The 25,673-nt window shown below is 46.6% G+C and overlaps 2 protein-coding genes across 2 annotated transcripts in view; one reads left to right on the forward strand and one right to left on the reverse strand.

Annotated features, from left to right (window-relative positions):
• Positions 1-5,211: 5,211 nt before the first annotated feature.
• Positions 5,212-25,673, reverse strand: part of LOC135057098 (uncharacterized) — a 122,173-nt gene continuing 101,711 nt past the window's right edge. The window contains exons 9-14 of the mRNA XM_063962999.1: positions 24,348-24,418; positions 20,123-20,311; positions 18,602-18,680; positions 18,386-18,483; positions 9,223-11,365; positions 5,212-7,008 (exon numbers count right to left, since the gene is read on the reverse strand). Of these exons, the coding sequence (XP_063819069.1) occupies positions 5,681-7,008; positions 9,223-11,365; positions 18,386-18,483; positions 18,602-18,680; positions 20,123-20,311; positions 24,348-24,418 (3,908 nt within the window). The 3' untranslated portion in view covers positions 5,212-5,680. The remainder of the gene's footprint in view (positions 7,009-9,222; positions 11,366-18,385; positions 18,484-18,601; positions 18,681-20,122; positions 20,312-24,347; positions 24,419-25,673) is intronic.
• The window catches only part of LOC135054583 (uncharacterized), a 34,619-nt gene continuing 33,584 nt past the window's right edge, over positions 24,639-25,673 (forward strand). Inside the window, exon 1 of the mRNA XM_063957744.1 lies at positions 24,639-24,738. The gene's annotated coding sequence lies outside the window, so the exon portion shown is untranslated. The remainder of the gene's footprint in view (positions 24,739-25,673) is intronic.

Here is a 25,673-nt window from a genome sequence, read left to right on the forward strand (position 1 = left end):
CTGGTACGATCAACTAATCCACGCCTATGGGGGAGTGTATTGTAGCTTAGCAGGGCTGTGAACGCTTGTGCAGCCCTGCTTAGCTAAAATAGTTTTGTGTAAAAGAAGAGTAGCCCTATACCTACTTACCCTGTGCAACGATCTCAGCGATGCTGGTCCCAGCTTTGACGTCAGACATCTGCCCTCAATACTCCTGGACACGCCTGCGTTTTCCTTGCCACTCCCTGAAAACGGGCCCGGAATGCCTTCCTTCTGTCAATCTTTTTGCGGTCGCCGCTGCGACTGCTTTCTTCGTTGCTAGCATTGTTGGCCGGTGACCCCTGTCGCCGGGCAACATCGCGCGTGCGCAATGCGCATTCCGGACCAATTCGCACCGCAGTGAAGCGCTGCGTACGAATGGGTCGGAATGACCCCCTATATACTGTACTGTATATACGTGTGTGTCTATCTATATATGTCATGCCTTGCACTCTGTCCAAAATACTGCACAATTGCCCGGGTGCCCATAGTGGGATGACCGGTAGTATAAGCAGAAATACTCTGGCACTCTCGGAACTTACTAATGTAACAATATATTCTGGTGATGTCCACTAATGTGCAAGTCAACATTTCACTTTATTCAACTTTAATCATAGTAAGTCCTGAAAGTTGTGTGGCATTTCTGTGTATACTGTATGTTTGTATGTGTGTGTATACAGTGATTGCACTTACACACTATAGCGCATCCTTTATCCCAAAATTACTGTCAGAGTTGGACTGTGCCCACAGGGGAACAGGGGAAATCACCAGTGGGCCTCACCACCTGGGGCCGCACCTCTTTCTCTAGGGATCAGGTTCCAGACTGTGCACTTGAATTACTCATTATATATGTTACCTTATACTGCACGGGGCCATGGTGTATTTTCGACAGTGCACTGCTGTTGTTACTAATTATCATGCATGCACTAGTTGTATTCATACCTCCCAACCTTACCCTCTCCAGGAGGGACACAATGCTCTGCTTCTGGACTTTTCTCCTAATTCATGATTGGCAGCACCTGTTGTGAACAGGTTAATGGCTAAGGAAGGTGTTTCAGCACAGGTGATGGCAATCATAGAGTAAGAGGGAAGTCTAGAAGCAGAGCATTCTGTCCCTCCTGGGGAGGGTCATGTTGGGAGGTATGGGTATTTACTACAGTATATATATTTACCAAGGGGCCCAGACCATGGTCAGCCAAGCCTCTGAGGCAACTGGCCACACCCCCTCTGGAGACTGGCCACACCCCTAAACAGGGGTCCCTAACACTGCATTCCCCGGTGGGCCCTTCATGTCCCAGTCCAACACTGATTACAATAGAGGATCCATTTTCACAAAATGATGGTGTTCCAGGGAATGCGCTCTGTAACCAATGCAGCTTTTATGTGACTGTACCACCATCCTAATAGTGAACACTTGTGTCCCAACTGCTGGGAGGTATGTTATTCTCCTGTGAGTACTTCTCGTGTGCTAGACATGCCCCAAAGTGGTGCAGCCATGCAACAGGGTGCGGCCACACCCCTTGAAGGGGGGGGGGACCCGGGAAGTTACTGTACCGGGCCCAAGATAACTCTTGGCAGCCCTGGTTGGGGAATACAGGGACTGTCAGGGAGAGAGCAGAGGTGAGGCAGCTGTGAGCTGGGAATACAGGGAGTCTCAGGGAGAGAGCAGAGGTGAGGCAGCTGTGAGCTGGGAATACAGGGAGTGAGTAGAGATGAGGCAGTTGTGAGCTGAGAATACAGGGAGTGTCAGGGTGAGGCAGCTGTGAGCTTGGAATACAGGGAGTGTCAGGGAGAGAGCAGGGGTGAGGCAGCTGTAAGCTGGCAATACAGGGAGTGTCAGGGAGAGAGCAGGGGTGAGGCAGCTGTAAGCTGGCAATACAGGGAGTGTCAGGGAGAGTGCAGAGATGAGGCAGCTGTGAGTTGGGAATACAGGGAGAGCAGAGGTGAGGCAGCTGTGAGCTGGGGATTTAGGGAGTCTCAGGGAGAGAGCAGAGGTGAGGCAGCTGTGAGCTGGGAATACAGGGAGTGTCAGGGAGAGAGCAGAGGTGAGGCAGCTGTGAGCTGGGAATACAGGGAGTGAGTAGAGATGAGGCAGCTGTGAGCTGGGAATACAGCGACTGTCAGAGACAGAGAGAGCAGAGGTGAGGCAGCTGTGAGCTGAGAATACAGGGAGTGTCAGGGTGAGGCAGCTGTAAACTGGCAATACAGGGAGTGTCAGGGAGAGTGCAGAGATGAGGTAGCTGTGAGTTGGGAATACAGGGAGAGCAGAAGTGAGGCAGCTGTGAGCTGGGAATACAGGGAGTGTCAGGGAGAGAGCAGAGGTGAGGCAGCTGTGAGCTGGGAATACAGGGAGTGAGCAGAGATGAGGCAGCTGTGAGCTGGGAATACAGGGACTGTCAGAGAGATAGCAGAGGTGAGGCAACTGTGAGCTGGGAATACAGGGACTGTCAGAGAGAGAGAGCAGAGGTGAGGCAGCTGTGAGCTGGGAATACAGGGGGTGTCAGGGAAAGAACAGAGGTGAGGCAGCTGTGAGCTGGGAATACAGGGAGTGTCAGGGAGAGAGCAGAGGTGAGGCAGCTGTTAGCTGGGAATACAGGGAGTGTCAGGGAGAGAGTGGAGGCGAGACAGCTGTGAGCTGGGACTATAGGGAGTGTCAGGGAGAGAGCAGAGGTGAGGCAGCTGTGAGCTGGGAATACAGGGAGTGTCAGGGAGAGAGCAGAGGTGAGACAGCTGTGAGCTGGGAATACAGGGAGTGTCAGGGAGAGAGCAGAGGTGAGGCAGCTGTGAGCTGGGAATACAGGGAGTGTCAGGGAGAGAGCAAGTGCAGCAGACAACAAAGACAGCTTTATATCTAACAGCAGAAATTATAAAAGTAAAAACCTCATACATTACTATAGGAACCATTTATATGCCTGTATGCACATGTAGACTGCAGTATGTGGGCTGCACTGTCAGGAAATTCAGTGTAAGTGTCCATGATCATACGATCTGACAGATGGGAGGAATCTATCATGTGAGAAGTATTAGCGATAAGTCAGCTGCAAGGCCTTTGTGACCTAAATAGGGAGAAAGGTTCAACGATATCTTAGTCTTAGTATTGTTAGGTATGGGGTCTGTCCTCTAAATCACCAACCTTATGGCTGTGATATTCAGCTGACTTGGACTTCTCAGTAGTGATCACATTGCTTTGGGTGTCAACCAGATCACCCTTCTTAGTTTCCAGATGATTCTTCTTCCCCCTGCCGACAATCATGTAGAGCAGTGGATCTCAAACTTGGTCCTCATGACCCCACACGGTTCACATTTTCCATGTCACCCAGCAGCTGTACTGTGTATCACCAACTGTCACAGTTTAAAAATCCACAGGTAACCTGCAAAACATGGACCGTATGGGGTCCTGAGGACCGAGTTTGAGAACCTGTGATGTAGAGTCATCCTGAAATGACTTTGGACATAAACCAGGCTTTATGCTCCTTCATCTTCCATGCTTGAAGTGGTTCCCATTAGTCAGCGTGGGCACAGCCGTAGCTCCCACAGGGTTGCAGGAGGTAAAAGCTTTGGCAAATCAATTGGGACCTGATTTCTTTTTTTCTGAAATTTGTCTACATTCTTTCCACAGGATTTCTTTCATCAAGGTCTATCCTGCTGTGTGTTCTATGACTGTACAGAGGGATGTGATGTTGCATGTCAGGAGGGTATGGTTATTTTCCTTTGTACTTCTTGCAGTGGCGTCACAAGGGGGGTGCGGCCTGCACCCAGGTGTCATCCACCACGGGGTGACACCAAAGTGATGGCTCCTGCTCAGTGACAAGGTAGCCTCCAGGGGCAGACCACCCAAGTGATGGAATTGGGGGGTCAGGATGCATAGCCACGCCCCAGCCCACAAAGACATGCTCCTTTTTAGTGGCCGCACCCATCCCGCAAAGGCACACCCCCTGTTCCACTAAGCCACCCCTCCCTTTTCAGAGGCCGCCGCACCGTCTGTCCAAGGTGTGACGCCACTGCTTCTGCTAAAGTCCACAAAGTTATGACACTATCTTGTATTTCCTGGTTTGTGCAGTACTTTGGTTCACCAGTGTGGGCTGCTGTCTGGACCAATGGTGATTTTACCTGTGAAGAATTACTCAAAAGTTACACTCCCATGAAGTGTTAAATCCAGCTAGAAATATTAATACCGTCTTCTAGTGGGACTCTCTATCCCATGAGGATTGTTTTACATCACTATCAAAAATCCTGAGTCAGCCCTATATTGACTTCATTTGGGCAACACTCCGGGACACTACTCCTTTATTAGGATCAAAGTCCTGGATAAACCATTCATCACTGATGTCTGCAGCAACGTTTGCTGAATGATAATATGTAGGGCTACAAACTGGTGTTATCAATGCTTTGAAAAGTATTTTTTTTTTTTTTTATATGGGACTCTCTCATCATTAGAAGGCAACCAGAATTTTAGCGAGCAAAATTGACATTTTATTGATGGTTCTACACAATGGTAACAACTATTTTTTACGTATCCCTCTTAGTATATGGGTCATTAGGATGACCACACTTAGGTCGACAGTCATTGGGTTGACCACTATTGGTCGACATGCAGTAAGTCGACAGGGTTTCTAGGTCGACATGTTCTAGGTCGACATGGTATATATATTTTTAAATTGTTGCACCGTGTCCCCTCACCTGGCTCGCACTCCGCTACCATTGCGCTCTGCACAGGTTACCGTTCCCAATTGTAGTCCACCTGGATCGTAAAGTATAAAAAAGTTGAAAAAAATATTTTGTCTTGTCGACCTAGAAATCCTGTCGACCAATAGTGGTCGACGGAATGACCGCATCCCTCTTACATACACGGCGGGATGTAATATTCAGAATTTGCTGTAGTTTCATTGCTACCATCAACAACAGTATGGAACTACGGATTGTGATTGTGTTATATTACACACTGTAATAGACAGACATTTAATCTGCCTGCTGAATGACACAGCCTTCGATGATCTGCAGATGGATACCTTAAAAAAATTAAATACTGTAGGACAGGAGTATTGTGTCCAATATATGATGAAGCACATTATATATTTCATATACTCAATCACAATTCTATCCAATAATAATCAATACTATATTAAACACATAAACCGCACAATATATGACCCTATAACCATGCGGTATGGCTGTATAATCTTTATAGACACATTCTAAGCAGAATCACCTTTAATACATATTTGGTCAAAACAAGTTCATTTTAGGAACACATACACAGAGCATCCGATGTGCTCGTGAGACAGGGGATAAGTTCCAATACGGCAACCCCCTACCCAGGGTTACGTTTCTGAAAAGGAACTCTATTGTGTTTCTCTTGCATTACCAAGGCCACAGTAGGCAATAATAACCCTTTTCATGAGTTTGGATTGATGTTTACTGAATCACACCTTGCCGAATGTCCTATGTTTATGAAGTTGGGATAAAGCATTACATCAGTGGTAGTGTCAATGACATTATGAGAAGATATCATTGAATTGCAGATGTCATATTGGGCGGTTCACACTTTTGATATAGCCCTGAGAACATGTTACTCTCAGAGGGTGATCTGATACTTAATAAATAATCACTTCTTTAAGAGTTTGAGTATTCAACAGTTGCTACAGCCTTGTTTTGTATCAGCTCATAGAAATGCTTTTCTCATGTGTGAAATCTGATGTCTAAGAAGATGTGATTTTTGTGTAAAACATTTCCCACACTCAGAACATGAATATGGCCTCTCACCAGTGTGACTTCTCTGATGTTTAATAAGATCTGAGTTCTGTGCAAAACATTTCCCACACTCAGAACATGGAAATGGCCTCTCACCTGTGTGACTTCTCTGATGTGAGGCAAGATGTGATTTCTGTGTAAAACATTTCCCACACTCGGAGCATGTAAATGGCTTTTCACCTGTGTGATTTCTCTGATGTTTAACAAGATCTGAGTTCTGTGTAAAACATTTCCCACACTCAGAACATGGAAATGGTTTCTCACCTGTGTGACTTCTTAGATGTTTAACAAGATATGATTTATGTGCAAAACATTTCCTACACTCAGAACATGGAAATGGCTTCTCACCTGTGTGACTTCTCTGATGTGTAACAAGACCTGAGTTCTGTGTAAAACATTTCCCACACTCAGAACATGGAAATGGTCTCTCACCTGTGTGACTTTTTAGATGTTTAACAAGATATGATTTATGTGTAAAACATTTCCCACACTCAGAACATGGAAATGGTCTCTCACCTGTGTGACTTTTTAGATGTTTAACAAGATATGATTTATGTGTAAAACATTTCCCACACTCAGAACATGGAAATGGTCTCTCACCTGTGTGACTTCTTAGATGTTTAACAAGATATGATTTATGTGTAAAACATTTCCCACACTCAGAACATGGAAATGGTCTCTCACCTGTGTGACTTCTTAGATGTTTAACAAGATAATATTTATGTGTAAAACATTTCCCACACTCAGAGCATGGAAATGGTCTCTCACCTGTGTGACTTCTTAGATGTTTAACAAGATAATATTTATGTGTAAAACATTTCCCACACTCAGAGCATGGAAATGGCCTCTCACCTGTGTGCCTTCTTTGATGAGTAACAAGATGTGATTTCCGTGTAAAACATTTCCCACACTGAGAGCATGGAAATGGTTTCTCACCGGTGTGAATTCTCTGATGTGTAACAACATTCCATTTACATGTGAAACATTTTCCACACTCAGAACAGGGAAATACTTTATCAGGTGTATGAGCTGCACTATGTATAACATCTGAGGTATCAGAAGTATAGTCCTCACGATTAGAGGGATCAGATGATATAACTACACTACGAGGTACTGGATGTACATTTAGTGTAACGGGGATGTCTCCTGGAAAATCCTGTGTGATGTTATCTTCTATGTCAGTATCTGTAGACAAGATGAGATCTCCCTCCAAGGCATTCCTGCTTGTGCCTCCATCTGCTGGAGATAAAATAACTGTATTATTATTATTAGTCACAGTTCTTTAATAGAGCACACATATTACAGAGAATTTTTAGTCATTCACATCAGTACCTGCCACATTGGAACTTACAATCTATATTCCCTTCTACATGTACACGTACGTACGTACACACACACACACACACACACACACACACACACACACACACACACACACACTGGTTAATTTTTGTCAGAAGCCAATTAACCTACCAGTATGATTTTTGGAGGGTTGGAGGAAACACATACAAACTCCACACTAATGGGCCTTGATTGGGAATTGAACTCATGACGTAAGTGCTGTTAGATTGTAATGCTAACCACAACATAACCGTGCTACTATTTTGAATGATTTTCAGTTGTTTAATTTCAACTTGCAATCTATAACATTGTTACAATGACATATGTACCAACAACAAATAAGACTCTCATGGAACGGATACAACACTGGCTTATAATGCCACAACCACATTATCCGCACATGTCATAGCCCCGGCCACAGGGACATGCAGATGGCACATCACCAATGGATATCCCCCCATAATGCAGACTTTGCTGGGTAACATTCCCTAGCCAGCATCACAGAGCAGGAAGCCTCATCAGCCAGTGACCTTGCTGAACCACAATATCCATCCAGACCGCCTCACACATAAACATGGGCTAATTACTAACAATGTGTCACAACGGGCTTATGATAAGGATCCGGAAATTGGGCGTTTTGCTGAGGGAGTGGGTGCAACAGCAGTAAGGAACTGAGGAGGATGTATGTAATTCCTTCTCATATATACTAATGGACTGGGAAAGGTGACCGGGACTGGCTGACTCCGGGGAATAAGGACTCGGAGACTGAGGAATGTTATTGCAGAGTTGTCATGATTAAAGAATACTGAAGAATGCTGCTGGAGAATGAATCCTGTAGAGTCTTGGCTGAAGGACACTGAAGAAAACTGCTAAGAATGTATATTGAGGAGTCTTCGCTGAAGAATGCTACTAAGAATGTGTACTGATGATTAGTAGCTGAAGAACACTGAAGTATACTGCTGGATAATGAATGCTGAAGAGTCAGGGGTGAAGAACACTGAAGAATACGGCTGGCTAATGAATGCTGAAGAGTCAGCACTGAAGAATACTGTTGAGGAACAAATGCTGAAGAGTCAGGGCTGAAGAGCACTGTGGATGACCTGGATGCCCCTCTATGGATACAAGGCACGGTGGACACCGCCCGGCAGGCGGACAACTGCGGGTTGTGGAGCTGAGGGTCCACCGGCTACGGTTCTGTGGAAGACTGCAGGAAACTGGGAGAGTGGAGCAAGAAAGAGCACAAAGAAATAGCCACAGGAATTCCTGAGGGAGCTCAGAGCTGGAGTTTCTGCACTGGGCAGTAACTTGAAGGACTGGCAATATAAAAGACTGAGCTGTCTCCTTTTGAAAGAGGAAGCTGCCAGGGATTGGCTGATCATTCCACAGAGACCCAGCCACTGGCCACAACGGATCGGTCTCCAACATGGCGGCCCCCTGTGCTGCAGATACACAAGGTCGCGCCTATTAATCTGCCTGACTCCTATCTCCCCAGCACCGGAAGCCACCACCAGGCCCCTACCACATCCCACCACGGCCATGCAGCACCGCCAGCAGCCTGAAAGGTAGGCTCCAGACTCAGAGGTAAGCCCTGGCTCCTCACAATGTGTTCACACTACACAAAGTGCTCCAGGTGGTTATATATAAGTAGCAAAAGCAGCCTCTATATGGTCCTCTGGTCATCCTCAGGTAGAGTAGTCCCACCAGAGTAATGCTCCTTGATTAGGATAATGAGTCACTGTAGATAAATGCTGAGATACACCAGAGAGTGTGAGGAGCAGACTGGTCAGATCTCTGGGCTGGTAACACACAGTGACATGATGTGAGGGGGAGAGCAGGAGTATAATAGTGGCTGACGGCTCCTGATGTATGAGATCCACCAGAGAGTGTGGGGAGGAGACTGGTCAGATCTCTGGGCTGGTAACACACAGTGACATGATGTGAGGGGGAGAGCAGGAGTATAATAGGGGCTAATGGCTCCTGACTCCCCCACTGGGCAGATATATTTCCCTCATTCCTCTGTACAAATAGAAGAGGCGCAGGATAAGAGATTGCTGTAGTGACTGAGAAAGGACATTATGTGACTATTGACTGTAATAAGTGTTTATCACTCACCTGTGCTGATATCTGTAGGGATTTCCTCCTCCTTACACCGCTGATCATCCTTCACATACGTATCTTCTTCTCCGTCTGTATCTTCTGCATTATTATCAGTCACATACGTCTCTTCTTCTCCCTCTGTATCTTCTGCCTTCATATCAGTCACATACGTCTCTTCTTCTCCCTCTGTATCTTCTGCCTTCATATCAGTCACACACGTCTCTTCTTCTCCCTCTATATCTTCTGCCTTCATAGTCACATACGTCTCTTCTTCTCCCTCTATATCTTCTGCCTTCATATCAGTCACATACGTCTCTTCTTCTCCCTCTATATCTTCTGCCTTCATATCAGTCACATACGTCTCTTCTCCCTCTGTATCTTCTGCCTTCATATCAGTCACATACGTCTCTTCTTCTCCCTCTATATCTTCTGCCTTCATATCAGTCACATACATCACTTTTTCTCCCTCTGTATCTTCTGCCTTCATATCAGTCACATACGTCTCTTCTTCTCCCTCTATATCTTCTCCCTTCATATCAGTCACATACGTCTCTTCTTCTCCTTCTATATCTTCTGCCCTCATATCAGTCACATACGTCTCTTCTTCTCCTTCTATATCTTCTGCCCTCATATCAGTCACATACGTCTCTTCTTCTCCCTCTATATCTTCTACCTTCATATCAGTCACATACGTCTCTTCTTCTCCCTCTATATCTTCTGCCTTCATATCAGTTACATACGTCTCTTCTTCTCCCTCTATATCTTCTGCCTTCATATCAGTCACATACGTCTCTTCTTCTCCCTCTATATCTTCTGCCTTCATACCAGTTACATACGTCTCTTCTTCTCCCTCTATATCTTCTGCCTTCATATCAGTCACATACGTCTCTTCTTCTCCCTCTGTATCTTCTGCCTTCATATCAATCACATACGTCTCTTCTTCTCCCTCTATATCTTCTACCTTCATATCAGTCACATACGTCTCTTCTTCTCCCTCTGTATCTTCTACCTTCATATCAGTCACATACGTCTCTTCTTCTGCCTTCATATCAGTCACATACGTCTCTTCTTCTCCCTCTGTATCTTCTGCCTTGTTATCAGTCACATACGTCTCTTCTTCTCCCTCTATATCTTCTGCCTTCATATCAGTCACATACGTCTCTTCTTCTCCCTCTATATCTTCTGCCTTCATATCAGTCACATACGTCTCTTCTTCTCCCTCTATATCTTCTGCCTTCATATCAGTCACATACGTCTCTTCTTCTCCCTCTATATCTTCTGCCTTCATATCAGTCACATACGTCTCTTCTTCCTCTATATCTTCTGCCCTCATATCAGTCACATACGTCTCTTCTTCTCCCTCTGTATCTTCTGCCTTCATATCAGTTACATACGTCTCTTCTTCTCCCTCTGTATCTTCTACCTTCATATCAGTCACATACATCTCTTCTTCTCCCTCTATATCTTCTGCCCTCATATCAGTCACATACGTCTCTTCTTCTCCCTCTGTATCTTCTACCTTCATATCAGTCACATACGTCTCTTCTTCTCCCTCTATATCTTCTGCCTTCATATCAGTCACATACATCTCCTCTTCTCCCTCTATATCTTCTGCCTTCATATCAGTCACATATGTCTCTTCTTCTCCCTCTATATCTTCTGCCTTCATATCAGTCACATACGTCTCTTCTTCTCCCTCTATATCTTCTGCCTTCATATCAGTCACATACGTCTCTTCTTCTCCCTCTATATCTTCTGCCTTCATATCAGTCACATACGTCTCTTCTTCTCCCTCTGTATCTTCTGCCCTCATATCAGTCACATACGTCTCTTCTTCTCCCTCTGTATCTTCTGCCTTCATTTCAGTCACATACGTCTCTTCTTCCTCTATATCTTCTGCTTTCATATCAGACACATACGTCTCTATTCCCTCTGTATCTTTTGCCTTCATATCAGTCACATACGTCTCTTCTTCTCCCTCTGTATCTTCTGCCTTCATATCAGTCACATACGTCTCTTCTCCCTCTGTATCTTCTGCCTTCATATCAGTCACATACGTCTCTTCTTCTCCCTCTATATCTTCTGCCTTCATATCAGTCACATACATCACTTTTTCCTCCTTTATATCTTCTACCATAATATTAGTCAGATCTTCACACTAAATAACAATTTAAATATTAATGCTTTATTAATGCCGGACATCATTTCTTCAGAGTAACAATCCATTTGCCTTATTTGTACCCCTGACATTTTTATAGCAATACGTTTGTAAAGAATATAATTGCTATCAGATAAAATATTTAGGTGTCATTATATATAAAAGAAATAATGGGATTTTAATACCTACCGGTAAATCCCTTTCTCGTAGTCCATAAGGGATACTGGGGTTCACTTAGTACGATGGGGTATAGATGGGGTCCAAAAGAGCCAGTGCACTTTAAATTTCTTCAACTGGGTGTGCTGGCTCCTCCCCTCTATACCCCCTCCTACAGCCAGTATAGGTAAAACTGTGCCCGAAGGAGAAAGGACATACTTGAGAGAAAGAGCATAACAACAATGAGTGGTAAGATTCACACGCCAGCACACCATAACATAAAACAACGGCTGGTAACAAAATAGCAACAGCTGAACAGGTAACCTTGAACAAGATTCTGCAGACAAGTCAACGCACTGAGGCGGGTGCCCAGTATCCCTTATGGACTACGAGAAAGGGATTTACTGGTAGGTATTAAAATCCCGTTTTCTCTAACATCCATAAGGGATACTGGGGTTCACTTAATATGATGGAGACGTCCCAAAGCATCCAGAATGGGCGGGAATGTGCATAGACCTTTGCAGGATCGCCCGCCCAAACTGGGTATCATCATGGGCCAGGGTATCAAATTCGTAGAACTTCACAAAGGTGTTCTTCTCTGACCATGTAGCAGCTCGGCATAGTTGCAGGGCCGAGACTCCACGGGCAGCCGCCCAAGAAGATCCCACCGATCTTGTAGAGTGGGCCTTCAGAGACTGTGGAACAGGTAAGGCTGTCGACACGTAGCACGTAGGCCTGTTGGATAGTCATCCTAATCCAACGAGCAATGGACTGCTTAGAAACAGGGCAGCCCTTTTTCTGTGCATCATAGAGCACAAAAAGAGCATCAGTCTTTTTGACCCGAGCCATCCTCTTGATGTAGATCTTCAAGGCTCGCACAGCATCCAACGAATTTGAAGGAGCAGATGCACCAGAACTTGATGTAACCACAATCGGCTGATTCAAATGGAGTGCAGAGACAACCATCGTCAGGAACTGCTGTCTAGTTCTGAGCTCAGCTCTGTCCTCGTGAAATACCAAGTAGGAGCTTTTACATGATAGGGCCTCCAATTCTGAGACACATCTAGCAGAAGCCAGGGCCAGCAACATCACCGTCATGTGAGGTACTTGTCTTCTACCGTCATCAGAGGTTCAAACCAGGAAGACTGTAGAAATTCCAACACTAGAGTCAATCCCATGGTGCTGTAGGCAGCACAAACAGAGGTTGAATGTGAAGTACTCCTTGCAAGAAAGTCTGGACTTCTGGAAACACGGGGCCTAATTCTGAGTTGATCGCAGCAGAAATTTTGCTAGCAGTTGGGCAAAACCATGTGCACTGCAGGAGGGGCAGATATAACATGTGCAGAGAGTTAAATTTGGGTGGGGTGTATTCAAACTGAAATCTAAATTGCAGTGTAAAAATAAAGCAGCCAGTATTTACCCTGCACAGAAACAAAATAACCCACCCAAATCTAACTCTCTCTGCAAATGTTATATCTGCCCCCCCTGCAGTGCACATGGTTTTGCCCAATTGCTAACAAACTTGCTGCTGCGATTAACTCAGAATTACGCCCACTGTCAGCTTCTCCTGAAAAAACATTGAGAGGGCTGAGAACTGGACCTTAATGGAACCCAGAAGTAAGCCCTTATCCACACCAGCCTGCAAGAACCGTAAGAACCGTCCCAGGTGGAATTCAGCAGGTGGAAATGTGCGTTCCTCGCAACAGGAAACGTATCTCCTCCAGATATGATAATAGTGTTTTGACTTGGCTTACTGGCCTGAACCATGGTTGCACCTTTTTGGAAATGCCTTTGTGAGCTAGGATGTTTCGTTCAACTTCCAAGCCGTCAAACAAAGTCGCCGTAAGTCTGGGTAGACGAATGGTCCTTGTTGTAGGAAATCTTTTCTCATTGTCAGAGGCCAAGGGTCTGCGAAGGACATGCCCAGAAGGTCCGCGTACCACGTCTTCCGAGGCCAATCCGGGGCAATCAGAATTGCCTGGACCCCTGATTCCTGATTCGCTTGAGCACCCTTGGGAGCAATGGAATCAGAGGAAACAGGTAGACCAGCCGGTAAGGCCAAGGAGACGTCAATGCATCTATTGCCCTCGCCTGAGGATCCCTGGTCCTGGAGCAATACCAGCAAAGCTTCTTGTTGAGTCGAGAAGCCATCATGTCTATCTGTGGGCAGCCCCACAAGGCAATGATCTGTTGAAACACCTGTTGGTGCAGACTCCACTCTCCCAGGTGGAGATCGTGACGACTCAGGAAATCCGCTTGCCAGTTGTTGTCCCCCCACCCCGGAATGAAGATAGCGGACACTGCTCTTGCGTTTCTTTCCACCCAGAGGAGTATTTTTGATATTTCTCACATGCAGGTTCTGTTTTTTGTCCCCCCTTCTCGATTTATGTAGGCCACGGCCGTGGCGTTATCCGACTGGACCTGGATCACCTGATCCCTGAGTAGAGGAGAGGCCTGAAGCAGAGCCTTGTGGATCGCCCGAAGTTCCAGGATGTTGATCGGAAGTAGGGCTTCCTGGGCAGACCACCTGCCCTGGAACTGAGCCCCTTGGGTGACAGCTCCCCATCCTCTCAGACTCGCATCTGTTGTGAGGAGGATCCAATCCTGAATCCCGAAACTGTGACCTTCCAGCAGGTTTGAGGACTGTAGCCACCACAGGAGGGAGATCCTGGCCTGAGGTGACAGACGTATTATCCGGTGCATGTGCAGATGTGATCCGAACCACTTGCTCAGGAGATCCAATTGAAACGTTCTGGCATGGAACCTTCCATACTGGATGGCCTTGTATGAGGCTACCATCTTCCCCAACAATCGTATGCAAAGATGGATTGATATTCGAGCAAGCCGTAGGACCAGTCGAACCATCTCCTGGAGTGTCCTTGCTTTGTCCTCTGGGAGGAACACTTTCTGAGCCACAGTATCCAGAAGCATACCCAGAAACAGAAGCCGCTGAGTAGGCTCCAGGTGGGAGTTCTGTAAATTGAGGATCCTTCCATGTTGTGACAGCAGTTGAACCGTGCGGTCTATATTCAGCATGAGAAGTTCCCCGGATCTCGCCTTTATCAAGAGATCGTCCAGGTAAGGGACAACATTGACCCCCTAGACTCAGAGCTGGATCATCATCTCCGTCAACACCTTCATGAAGACCCTCGGGGCTGTGGACAGGCTGAAAGGTAGCGCCTGGAACTGGTAGTGATCGTCCAGCAGGGCAAAACTCAGGTAAGCCTGATGAGTTGGCCAAATTGGGATATGAAGATAAGCGTCCTTTATATCCAACGAGACCATGAACTCTTGTTCTTCCAGACCCGCAATCACTGCTCTCAGGGATTCCATCTGGAACTTGAACACCTTTTAAGTAGGGGTTCAGAGATTTTAGATTCAGAATGGGCCTTACCGAACCGTCCGATTTCGGTACTACAAACAGGTTGAAGTAATAACCCTTTCCTCATTGTTGTAGTGGCACTGGAACAATGAGTAGGGACTGGGCCAGCTTTTGGATGGCCTGTTGTAGCGTAGCTTGTGTATCCTCCAAAACTGGTAATCCTGATTTGAAAAATCGTTGGAAGAGCGCTGTTGAACTCCAGCTTGTAGCCCTGAGAAATGAGATCCTTTACCCAGGTATCCTGGCAGGAACTTTCCCATATGCGGCTGAAGTGACGCAACAAGCCTGCCCTTTATTGTATGGGAGGAGGAGACCCAGACAGAGAGGGACAGCACACCCAGCCTGACAGACCCGGTAAGACTGCAGGCTAAAATATATTATATATATATATATATATATATATATATATATATATATATATCACAGTAAAACCGGATTGTTGTCCTTTCCAGGACTGATTTCAGTGTAAAATATCAGCTCTCCCCCTGCGTTACACCCCTGTACCAGTTTCCCACTGATACAGTGGGAAACTGGTACAGGGGTGTAACGCAGGGGGAGAGCTGATATTTTACACTGAAATCAGTCCTGGAAAGGACAACCGAGGTGCTGGAGGAGCTGTGTGTCCTTGCTGCTGCAGCGCTGGGCAGAGGAAGGTGCCAAAATGCTGCTGGTCCCGCTCTGAGGAAGCTCCGTCACCTGTAATGGCGCCAGAGCTTAACTGATATTTATACTGGCAAAAGTCTCCTGACAGTGTAAAGTAAAACAGCAGCCTGCTAGTTTCACACTCCGCTGCCAGTGTGCGCAGGGGTGGCTATATTGGGTCCCCCCCAGGAGGGTCCCATAAGCCGCCCCCGCAATCGTGCCGCACAGAGAACCGGGGAACCCCGTTTTCTACTCACCACTCTTCCACTTTCAGGCTATTGTGACACATTGGGTCTAATTCAGACCTGATCGCTAGCAGGCGATTTTTGCACTGCTACGATCAGATAGTCGCCGCCTACAGGGGGAGTGTATTTTAGCTGTGCAAGTGTGCGATCGCATGTGTAGCAGAGCTGTATAAACTGATCTTGTGCAATCTCTGCTCAGCCCAGGACTTATTCTGCCGCCGCGATCACTTCAGCCTGTCCGGGACCGGAATTGACGTCAGACACCCGCCCTGCAAACGCTTAGGCACGCCTGTGTTTTTCCAACCACTCCCTGAAAACGGTCAGTTGCCACCCACAAACGCCTTCTTCCTGTCAGTCACCTTGTGATCGCCCGTGCGATCGCTTTTTTCGCGCCATCCCGTCGCTGCCCCGGCGCTCCTCCACGCTGCAGGCCGACGTGCATGCGCAGTTCAGACCTGATAGCAGGAGGTACGAACACGCAGCCTAGAGTTCAGGTCTGAATTACCGCCATTGTGCAAAAAACATAAAAAAATGTATGAATGTATAAAAAGGTTCAAAAAAGTTTTACATTTGTATCCTAGGCAATGCCGTGATATGTCCTTCGTATTCTCATGTACAGTTCCTTGGAAAACATAGAATGAGAGTTAATGATCCCTTGTCCAGCTGACAAGGTGACAAAGGTTTTTAGAAGTGGGGAGCTTACCAGTCCAGTGTGTGTAATACGGGCATAAGTGTGTGCTGTTTGCGGCAGTGAGTACTCGTTATCTCACCTTCCCGCACTGTTTCTGACCGCTGTAGGTCTAAGCTGGAGATGTACACGTCTTCGGCTGCCTGCAATTTGTCCACACAATTAACTGGATGATGAATGCTCCCAACAAAGCACAGTCCATCTCAGAATAAATCGGAAAGTCGTTCCGCTAACGCGTTTCGCTCCCTTGGGTGCTTTTTCAAAGAGTCATTTGATTTTGGCTCAAAAATCCTTATATCCCGCGGTGACTGACTGTGAGCCCGGCAGCGGCAGGGAGTGAGGTGTATGTGGAACACTGCGGCTTGTCAGAGATACAAGAGGATAAGATCCTGGGATACCCGGACTAAAGAATAGGAGACCTATATGCTTTGGTTCAAGCCGTAATCCAGTACGCAATTCTATCTTTTGCGTGTGACAGACCATCTAAATTACTACATCATAGGTGCTTTTTTTTTTGTTCTTCCTGTTGTTTTCAGATTTTCCTTGGGCTACGTGTACCTAGTGGCATTTTTGAAGAACTTAGCAACTGCCCGAAAAACGTGGAGGGTGTGGACATTTGGCTGCTGAGCCTTTCTGTGACTGTAAATATATCCTGTATACTCTGAATTTGGGAACAGGAAATTAGATATACTATTGACTGAGTTGTGGTTTGTGGACCACACATGTTAGTACAGGAATATTGACTGGGACGAGCGCACTGATCTATTTTGTGGCTTGGTTTATATAACATACAAAAATCTGCCGAAGGGGGAATGGAACCCTAGTCATCACGGTTACTAAGCTGACACTTAGACCACTAGCCCTCTGAACCATCGTATCAAGAGCCTCAGGAAAGAGAATTTTCTCATTAGGGGATTCGAGTGAATTGGGATCAGATTTACCAGACGATTAGTGCCTGCTGGAACAATATGGAGGTAGTAGAGACCCAATATAAGCTATTATTTAGATGGTATTGTCTGACTATTATACATAAATTCTGTCCGGGCGTATCCCCTCTTTGCTGGAGGTGTGGTAGGGAACAGGGAACCCTAATGCATATATGGTGGTATTGTCCTTTGATCACTCAATATTGGGATAATATTAGAAAGCTGACTGAGGATCCTGGGTTCCCCTGTCCTTATGAGGCCTGACTTTTGGTTATTATACCATTCAGATATTCCTTTATGTAAATATCAAAAGTCCCCACTCGGGCACGTGAACAATGCAGCCAGAGCGGTACTTGCGGTGCACTGGCGATCACCCTCTTCACCTACTCTGTGTGGAATTGGTGCCAACAAATGGACTTTTAGATGGTTATGGACAAGATCTACTACTCTACCCATGAAGGTCATGGTTCCTATGGAACTATGTGGATTGGATGGTTGGAATTTAGAACGTCATCTTCACATAAAGCCTTGATATCTGTAGATCTGGTTTGCTTTTGACGTGGGATTTGATAGCAACGGTTTTGCCTTGACCTCCCCTTTATGTTTCTGTAACGTCACTTTGACGGATTTTAATACTTTCACTTGGCGCTCCCTGCCAGGTGCTTCCATCCTCTCTATTCTTTTTCTTTCTCCTCCTTGCTCCTTTTTTCTTTTCTTTTTTAAGACTAAGCTCTTTTGTGAATATCTGATTGCTGTTTCTTGATATAGTGCTTCTGAGAACATTTTTCAGATTATTTCATTTATTAGTTAGCTGTGAATACTGAATAAGTACTATAACGATCTTTGTCTATACATGTATTATTTACCGTTGCTTTCAAAGTACTATACATGCTTTATCAACTACTGAAAACTGTGTTTGAAAATACATTTATTAAAAAAAAGGCACTTTGATATATTGATGAGACCCTAAATCCCACCTACCTGATCCTCCTGTGGGGTCCTGTGATTCTCCTCTGTACAGTCCTGGGAATACAGAGGACGGGGACATCTCTCTGGGGTATCTCTGTTACTGGGCCCATCTGTAGGAGACACACAGTGACTGAGTACAGTGTATATATGCGATTATCAGATGATGTGTATATATAGAGGCCCCCATACCTGCTCTCCCCTGTACAATATATGACAGTCTCCTCTTACCCAGTGATGTGAGGGGCCGGTGATTCTCCATCATCACGTCTTTGTACAGACCCCTGTGTTCCTCTACATACTCCCACTCCTGCATGGAGACATAGACAGTGACATCCTGACACCTTATAGGAACCAGACACACACAATGATACAGTCATCACCCAGACACATCCCCTGGTGTTACTGTATAATGTCCCATTCCCAGCAGTCACCTCTCCAGTCATCACCCAGACACGTCCCCTGGTGTTACTGTATAATGTCCCATTCCCAGCAGTCACCTCTCCAGTCATCACCCAGACACGTCCCCTGGTGTTACTGTATAATGTCCCATTCCCAGCAGTCACCTCTCCAGTCATCACCCAGACACGTCCCCTGGTGTTACTGTATAATGCCCCATTCCCAGCAGTCACCTCTCCAGTCATCACCCAGACACGTCCCCTGGTGTTACTGTATAATGTCCCATTCCCAGCAGTCACCTCTCCAGTCATCACCCAGACACATCCCCTGGTGTTACTGTATAATGTCCCATTCCCAACAGTCACCTCTCCAGTCATCACCCAGACACGTCCCTTGGTGTTACTGTATAATGCCGCATTCCCATCAGTCACCTCTCCAGTCATCACCCAGACACATCCCCTGGTGTTACTGTATAATGTCCCATTCCCAGCAGTCACCTCTCCAGTCATCACCCAGACACGTCCCCTTGTGTTACTGTATAATGCTGCATTCCCAGCAGTCACCTCTCCAGTCACCACCCAGACACATCCCCTGGTGTTACTGTATAATGTCCCATTCCCAGAAGTCCCCTCTCCAGCCATCACCCAGACACATCCCCTAGTGTTACTGTATAATGTCCCATTCCCAGAAGTCCCCTCTCCAGTCATCATTGAGACGTGGCCCCCGGTGTTACTGTATATTATCCAATTCCCAGCAGTCACCTCTCCAGTCATCACCCAGACACGTCCCATGGTGTTACTGTATAATGCCCCATTCCCAGCAGTCACTTCTCCAGTCATCACCCAGACACATCCCCTGGAGTTACTGTATAATGTCCCATTCCCAGCAGTCACCTCTCCAGTCATCACCCAGACACATCCCCTGGTGTTACTGTATAATGCCCCATTCCCAGCAGTCACCTCCCCTGGTGTTACTGTATAATGCCCCATTCCCAGCAGTCACCTCCCCTGGTGTTACTGTATAATGCCCCATTCCCAGCAGTCACCTCCCATGGTGTTACTGTATAATGCCCCATTCCCAGCAGTCACCTCTCCAGTCATCACCCAGACACATCCCCTGGTGTTACTGTATAATGTCCCATTCCTAGCAGTCACCTCTCGCAGTCATCACCCAGACACGTCCCCTGGTGTTACTGTATAATGTCCCATTCCCAGCAGTCACCTCTCCAGTCATCACCCAGACACGTCCCCTGGTGTTACTCTATAATGGCTTATTCCCAGCAGTCACCTCTCCAGTCATCACCCAGACACGTCCCCTGGTGTTACTGTATAATGTCCCACTCCCAGCAGTCACCTCTCCAGTCAGCAGCTGAATGATCTTGTTGGTGAGTTCCAGGATCTTGACATTGTGCCTCTCATGTATCAGTGAGTGAGGTGGAGGCACCAGGATGGGGCTCTGGGTCCTGCTTAGCGTTCCTGATACACGGGGACAGCTGCTGAGTGTCTCACACTCACCGGATGTCTTCTTCACTACGGTGTAATCCTGTGTATTATGAGAAACAAAGAAAAGGTAAATTACACAATTACTACATAGGACACTGAATATCACTGCATACACTCCCAGATCCCGTGACCTCCCCAGTCATGTCTCTGTATTATTACTATAGATATAAGTGATGTCACTGTGACACTCCCAAATCCCCTCACCTCTCCAGTCATGTCCCTGTATTATTACTATAGATATAAGTGATGTGACTGTGACACTCCCAAATCCCCTCACCTCCCCAGTCATGTCCCTGTATTATTACTATAAATATAAGTGATGTGATGTGACACTCCTAGATCCCCTCACCTCCCCAGTCATGTCCCTTTATTATTACTATAGATAAAAGTGATGTCACTGTGACACTCCCAGATCCCCTCACCTCTCCAGTCATGTCCCTGTATTATTACTATAGATATAAGTGATGTCACTGTGACACTCCCAGATCCCCTCACCTCCCCAGTCAGCAGGTAGATGATCTCCAGAGTGACTCCTGTCATTCTCCATCCTGACTTCTCACTGCTCAGTGTCAAAGTCGGAAAAAAATCACGTTACACGTTGCCATATATTCACCTCATGCGCTTGCCCGCTGCACATGCACTTTCTCTGGCGTGCGTGCACATATTCTCAATTGCGTGACGGCGCCTCTACGGGCGTGCGCTCGAGCGCATGGTATGTGCATTTACGGTAGAGTTTGTGTGCGTCTAGCGGGCGACTCAATCGCTGCTTAATAAATCCATATAGGTTTTATAGGTAATGTTCCCCTTAGTGATAACTGTAAGTTTGTTTAAAGTGACTTGTCCATGGACATGGGAATCCCTCTTTTCGTGATACAAAGGGTCTGTCTAAGGTTGAACAGTGGTGTCTGGTACCTAACCGAAGAGTATTTTAATAGCAACAAACCGGTGTTGGTTAGGTATAGATTAATCGCTCCTGCGTATAGTTATGGCCATTAGTAATTTCTGGACATATCCTATATTTGCAGTTCATTATCTATGCGGCGGGAATCCGGCGATTCCCTCCCACCTGAGCTGTTTGTAATAGTCACAGCCCACCTGTTCAAATCCACCTATGACCTTTTGTTATAGTGCAGAGAGACATTCCTGGGTCCAATGAACAATAAGGTTGTAGGGCCCTTTGAAGTACACTGTATGTTGTGTATATAAGGGTCACTGTCCCCAGACCGGCCAGTACTCTCTCTTCAACAGTTATCTCTGATAATTGGAGGACTGGATTTCGGTTGCTCTAGCGAGCGTTCCCCGTATGGTATGTTTCTCTGTAGCCACTTTGTTACCCGTGTAATGTTAGCCATTCATTCTTAGTCTATGTATTTGTATTTGTGATCGTTTACTATTGTGTATATTTCTGTCTAGATATTCTGTTAGAATTATATGTTAGCTTGTAGTGTATGACTTGTCAACTGTTTCCCCTTTTCGATATAACTAAAAGCTTGTTAGTAAAGGTTTTGGAACCTTAGTAAAGTATCGTGTGTTCATTACATTACTGTGGGTAATAGGAGCGTCTCGATCGCTCAAGCAGCTTTAGCATTAACAAGGTTAAGCAGCGTTACATCGCTACAGTATTTCAGTACAAGGTTTTCAGTATAAGAGTATCCTTTCTAAGTGTTACATACTAGGTTTACTGAGTGTCATCCCGTTAGCGTCTGCGCCGCTCGTGTTCCTCTCGTGGTCTCGAGCGTCCGCTACGCTGGTAGCGTATCATTACGGTAGTCGGCAGCCTATAGCGTGCTTGACTCTACGCATTAAGCCGTGAGCGAACGTGCCGCTCGTGCGTCTCGACCACGGCTAAGTGTCTGCTACGCTAGGTGCGTACCCTTACGGTACCCCAAACGCCAATAGCGTACTGAGTCTCTTACCCATATATAGCGAATATTATAAGGTAATCAAATCGACATTATCATCAGATATCTAGTAAAATAAATATAAATTTTAGATGCCATTTCTTAATAGTTATTACATATAAACAGCGATTTACAGGGAATGTATTGTCACTGACACCTGTTCCTGCCCCAGTGGAGATTACAATCTACATTTACTACCACACGGACCCACCCATACACACACACACACACACAGCGTATTACTGAAAGAAGCCGAATAGCCTACAAGTGTGTTTTTTGATTGTGGGAGGAACCCAGAGCACTTGGAAGAAACCAATGAAGACAAAGAACATGAACAAACCCACACAGGAATTGAATTCATGACACCAGTGCTGTAAATTAGTAGCGCTCATCACTACGCTATCACATTGCCTATATAAACATAGGTGTACTAACTGAGTGACCACTAAAGGCCCACACACTTGCCGATAAAATTAGCAACATCGCACATTTTCCCCGTCCCTAAGCGACTTTTATCGGCAAGTGTGTATGCCGCCAGCGACGACAGATGCCGGGCCCCGCGGGTCGGCAACGATCGTCACTGTCGGTAGTGCATGCATGCTCTATCTGGACGGTCGTCTAGGAGCTGCATGCACGTCCGGCGGAGGCGTGACGTCACTGAGCGATATGAGCGGTCATATCGCTCAGTGTGTACAATCGGCCGCCGACCGGCCGGCCCGGGAGGAGGAAACACTAGATGACTTCACTCACAGAGCAACATCGTCTAATATGTATGGACCTTTAGTCCCGCTTATACCCAGAGCCATTGAGTCATGGTCAGTGCTTCTCAGAAGATCCTCTGACCTAGCTACACAGACTGCTCTGTGACCATCACATGGCATTGCTGGAGGTTACATCAATGATCCTCTCTTAGCCAAGAGCCCTGGACCTCCAAGACACATACCTGATGTAACTGGCCTCAGAAAGAGGACCTGATCAGTGTATAGAGGAGGGTGCATACAAGATGGTTACACGGACACTCTCAGGTGCACCTCTCTGTTAGTGACTTGGTAACCATGGTCGGCTTGAGTCTTCCTGGGTGACAGGGTTATAGTCCCCTCCCTAGAATTCATGATGTTGCCTCAATGTTCCACGGTTTGGGTGACTTGTTATCGTGGACCCCTTGTAGGCAGATGCCCTCCCTCTAGGTATTGCAGAGCCCCTACAAAATGCTACTGTGGAGCCACAGGGGGTCATCCCGAGTTGATTGTAGCGCTGCTAAATTTAGCACAACTACGATCATGTTCCCAGACATACGGGGAGACGCCCAGCACAGGCTCGCCCGCCCCCCGCATGTCTGTTGCCCCCCCCCCCCTTCCCCCCCCCCCCCCCGCACAAGTACAAAAGCAAGGCACATGGGGGATGCTTTTATACTTGTTGAGTAACTACCGGCCAGTGCAGCTCCTGCGGCTGGCCGGGAGTTGCTCGTCGCTGCCCCTGGTCGCAGTGGCTACGTGCCGCTGCGTGATGTCACGCAGTTGCTGCGGTCCGTCCCCCGCACGGTCCGGCCACGCCTGCGCCCCCAAAATGGCGGACAAACGCGCCCCCTCCCGCCTAGCGACCGCCTCTGCCTGTCAATCAGGCAGAGGCGATCGCTAAGGAACGACGCACTGCGGCAGCAGCGTATGCGCAGTTCCGACCCGATTGCTGCGCTGTGATAAACTGCAGCGAGCGATCGGGTCGAAATGACCCCCACAATACTGTAGTTAAACCCATGTTATGGTTATCTGTTCCAGCAGCTGGAATGGAGGACTCAGGAACTTAGACCCCATTCCAGCAGCCAGACTGGATGGCTAATGTACTGTAAGACCCAATGGGGCAGCTGGAAGTGATGACCAAGGATCTTGTAGCCCTATTCTGGTAACTGGAATGCCTGGCTAACACACTCAGAGCTCCAGTCCTGTATTACGGTAACGGCAGGATCTGCTCCACCTGTATTACTGTAACACCGGGGTCTGCGCCACCTGTATTACAGTAATAGGACACTAGAATGCAGCCACCTGTACAGGGATAATGCAGCACCAGAGGCTGCTCCAGCTGCACTATAACAAGGCACCAGAGGTTGCTCCACCTGTAGTACAGCAAACTGACACAAGAGCTGCTCAGTCTATAGAATAATAATAATAATAACATTACCTGCTGCCAGACACAGAAATGGCTGCTCTCTGCTCCTGCTGCCTTGTGGGAATGACAGAAGGAAGGCGGAGCTCAGACCAGGGGAAAATGGCCGCCGCTCCTGACGTCACTACACGGCCAGTGAACGTATTGCTGCTGCAGCCGCCGGATTGGTCTACAAGAAAATGGCCGCCGGCCTCCTGTACTGAGGACATGTATGGTAATCTTGATTACAGAGTTTGGTGCTGTGGCCGGGGTGTAGAAGGGGAGGGGCCAGTCACCAGGAAGCGGCCTGTGCCAATCACACCCTACTTCTGTCCTGTGCGTTTCACCTTACTTCCGGTCTTTGCGTTCCACACACAGGAAGTGAGTTTTCATCGGGCAGCGCCAAGTCAGTGTCCATAAAGATCAGGTAATGGCGTCTTCCTATACAGGGGGAGCAGCCTGTGGTGTCCTGTTATTGTTATACAGGGGGAGTAGCCTGTGGTGTCTTGTTATTATTATACTGGAGGAGCTTGCTGTGGTGTCCTCGTTTTATACAGGGGGGAGCAGCCAGTGGTGTCCTGTGTTATTATTATACAGGGGGAGCAGCCTTTGGTGTCCTGTTATTAAACAGGGAGAGCAGCCTGTGGTGTCCTGTTATTATTATTATTATTATACAGGGGGAACAGCCTGTGGTATCCTGTTATTATTGTTATGGGGGGGGGGGGGGGCAGCCTGTGGTGTCATGATATTATTATACAGGGGGAGCAGCCTTTGGTGTCCTGTTATTATTATACAGGGGGAGCAGCCTGTGGTGTCCTGTTATTACACTATGTACAGAACTGTGCAAAAGTTTTAGTCAGGTGTAGAAAAAATGCTTAGAAAAATGCTTTCAAAAATAGAAGTATTATTAGTTTATTTTTATCAATTATGAAAATGCCAAGTGAATTAACAGAAGAGAAATCTAAATTAAATACATTTTTGGTGTGACCACCCTCTGCCTTCAAAACAGCATCAATTCTTCTAGGCACACTTGCACACACTATTTGAAGGAACTCGTCTGGAAGGATGTTCCAAAAATCTTGGAGAACTAACCACAGTGCTTCTGGCTTGCTCAAATCTTTCTGCCTTTTCATGTAATCCCAGACAGACTCGATGAAGTTGAAATCAGGTCTTTGTGATGGCCATATCATTACTTCCAAGACTCCTTGTTCTTCTTTACACTGAAGATCATTCCTAATGACATCTCCCTGATGTTATTGCATGATGGAATAGTATCTGCCTGTATTTCTCAGCATTGATGACACCGTTAATCCTGACCAGGTCCCCAACTCCATTTGCTAAAATGCAGCCCCAAACTTGCAA

This window comes from Pseudophryne corroboree, chromosome 3 (genome assembly GCF_028390025.1).
Source record: "Pseudophryne corroboree isolate aPseCor3 chromosome 3, aPseCor3.hap2, whole genome shotgun sequence".
Lineage (NCBI taxonomy): Eukaryota > Metazoa > Chordata > Amphibia > Anura > Myobatrachidae > Pseudophryne > Pseudophryne corroboree.